The sequence below is a fragment of the Nanorana parkeri genome, unplaced genomic scaffold (genome assembly GCF_000935625.1).
Source record: "Nanorana parkeri isolate BGI_ZX_2015 unplaced genomic scaffold, ASM93562v1 scaffold2623, whole genome shotgun sequence".
NCBI lineage: Eukaryota > Metazoa > Chordata > Amphibia > Anura > Dicroglossidae > Nanorana > Nanorana parkeri.
The window spans coordinates 87,108-90,094 of NW_017308891.1; the positions used below are offsets into that span (position 1 = coordinate 87,108).

At 38.6% G+C, this 2,987-nt stretch overlaps 1 protein-coding gene across 1 annotated transcript in view; it reads left to right on the forward strand.

The window, feature by feature from the left end:
* EXOC3 (exocyst complex component 3) overlaps nucleotides 1-717 on the forward strand; it is a 77,840-nt gene extending 77,123 nt beyond the window's left edge. The window contains exon 13 of the mRNA XM_018573931.1: nucleotides 523-717. Within this exon, the coding sequence (XP_018429433.1) occupies nucleotides 523-703 (181 nt within the window). The 3' untranslated portion in view covers nucleotides 704-717. The remainder of the gene's footprint in view (nucleotides 1-522) is intronic.
* The last annotated feature ends 2,270 nt before the right edge of the window (nucleotides 718-2,987 follow it).

A 2,987-nucleotide genomic window follows, 5' to 3' on the forward strand; every position in this document is an offset into this window, starting at 1 on the left:
TACTCACCCGAGTTGGATGGTTTTTATACCAGTCCGTGGAGCCTCTCTCCCCCTCTGCTGTAGCGCTCTAAGGATCCTCGAGTCATCACGTCCAATACAGTGTATAGGACTTGAGGACGACAAGGGACATACCATCACTGCAGCGGAGGAAGAGACGAGGCGAAGGGAGCGTTGTCAAACCCGGAAGTTTGGGTGAGTAAATTGATATTTTTGGCCTTAGGCAAAAACGAGCACTTAACCCTTGCAGTGAGGGGTAGACCCACTGCAAGGGCTAATAACATTTTTAACTGGAGTAGTCCTTTAACACTAATCCTGTATATTGGATCCCTTGTTTGCACACTCCTCTCTCTTATGATCCTTTGCTTTGAAGAATAACCTGCTTGCACCCACAAATACAAGTGCTGTGGGTCCCCGCCACAAAAAAAACTCCAGTTTTCTAGTTGCTTTTTTAGTGTCAATACAAATTATGCAACATAGTTTAGAATGTTCTTACATTTAAGAATTATTTTTAATTTTTTTCAGAGATGATCACATAGCAGCATTGCTAGCAATGCGAGGAGATGCAAGCCGAGAGATGAAGCAAACAATTATAGAAACTGTGGAGCAAAGTCAGAGACAACAAAGCTTAAATTACACACCAATATTTAAAGACATAATGGTTCCAAGCCTGCCAACTTTAAGTGTTCCCAAACTTCTCAAGTAATGTCTAGATTTCATCTGTTCTTTGCTTTTAGTCGTATTTGCTTTCAGCTAAAATTAATCATTTTCCTTCGGATGGTGGGTATCAAGGGGTATGTAAGTAAATACTTTACAGTCAGTAATTTGGGGTTCCTTGCGCCTTCTTTCATTGCTTCTTCGCTAACAAAATGTAGTTATTCCCACTAACTTTGCTGGGAAATCTGAGATGCACAGAGAAAAAGATCACATGGGCCAAGGGGGATGCTCTTGTTTAATAAAATTAAGTTAGAATATACGCCTTTGCTTTTATCATTACTGAAATCAGAGAGAAGCTCTAGAAGCAGACAATGGGTAGCAGTAGCAGTTCAATAAAGTCACGTTCGTTACGTGTGAAAACAATAGGAAAGCAGATGAAAGACCCAGCTGCCAAGAGATATGTTTATACACTGATTGTTTTATGAAACAGTTTCCATGCACTAATCATTCACGGTTAAATACTCTAAAGATATCCTTGGCACCTATCTAATACTGGAAAACCGTGACCATCCTGCAAAAACCAGCCTTAAAGGAAACTTGTACTGAGAAAACTCATAGACTACCATTGCTGACCTCTTTTAAAAAAAAAAAGCTAGTGACACAGTGGCTTCAGTAATTTTTGTGAAACTGTCCAGGAAGACGTTTACAGATAATGAGTTCTGACTTGGATCTGACTTAGATCTGACTTCACGTGCTGCATGTTTGCTCTGGGTTAGTGACTCAAAGTATTGTAGCAACAAACAGCCAGGTAAGTAGCATTTTTAGTAGGCGGTCAGCAATGCAGCATAACTTGTTTTTCCTCAGTAAAGGTGTAAATGAGCAATCAGTTTTTCCACATTGGTGGTCCAGGGAATTTTGCACGGATTCTAAATTTCTCTTAACTATACAGTCAAGATCTTGTGAGAGCAGACAGGTGAATATATTACTTGGAGAGAGGATAGGGACACACTCTTAATACTTAGTGTATCTGCACCCAAAATGCAGTTACACTTTAAATGGTAAGCTTGGTGGTTCTGTGACAGCACAATGTTGAAGCATATTAAAGGGGCACAGCATCCTTTACCAACATCAAGCAAGCCTTAAAAAAAATGACAAGTCAATATTATGTGTCTGAAATTACACATTGTTAATGTAAAATAAAGACCACTATGTTCACAGTATAAAAGTGTTGAAAATCTGCAGTCGCTTTTCTTTCTGCATGATATTGGGCCAGACATTTTGCCTATTTCCTGTAACATAAAAATTGTAGATCACAAACTACATCTGCTTTTTGTATTTCTAAATAACAATGCTATTGCATTTCTACCACTCAGCGTGTCCAGAAATGCCACAAACTAACTGATTAAAAAAATCTGTGATATTCATAAAGCATTTAAAGGTTAGCTACAACTGCAAATTTGAAAATCATCTCAGTTCTGCATTTTAGGAGTGATGACACAGAGCTCATCTGTATCCATAACCCTGGATGATGGTGTCCAAATCCAGCCTTCTTTAAAGCACAGAACAGTCTTATACAAGCACTGTTAAAAAAAAAAAATAGGGCAGATTAGAAAAACTTGCTCATGCACTGTATTCTCATGCACTAGGAATGTTGATTTACAGCTTCTCTTCCATCTTCTGTTGCCTAAACATGAGCGCCTTTGTGTTTAGTGCAACTCCTGTCTAGAAAAGTAATTTAAATATTCTTTAACCACTTGAAGACCGGGGTGTTAAACCAACTTCCTGCTTAGGCCATTTTTCAGTATTCAGCACTGCAGTACTTTGACATTTATTCAGTCATGCAACGCTGTACTAAAATTCATTATACCCAAAATTTTGAAAAACAGGTTTTCCTACATTGTTATTTAACAGGGAAACATTTATTACCCAGTTTTTTTTTGTAAAATATAAAAGATGGGATCATGTCGGTTAAATAGACGCCAAACATGTCAAACCTTAAAATTGCAGGTGCCCGCGAAATCGCAAAAAACTACCATTCCCAAAATTGACCATAGGGGACACTTTAAAAGCTCTTCCTGCTCATCAGTTTAGTGTTATCAGTGATTGATGGCCCTAAAAGAATTGCTCGCACTCTGATGTTCGTGGTGATATGTATCATGTGCGGCGTAATGGCCGCAATTGCCGTTTTCAACATATGCACACCAGACGCATGTTTGCATGTGCATATGGGGCGGGGAACTTTAAAAAAAATGATTTATTTACACTTAACCTTATGGTTATCACATAGGGGGCTAAGAAGCCCCCTATGTGATAGCACATATACAATGACAATT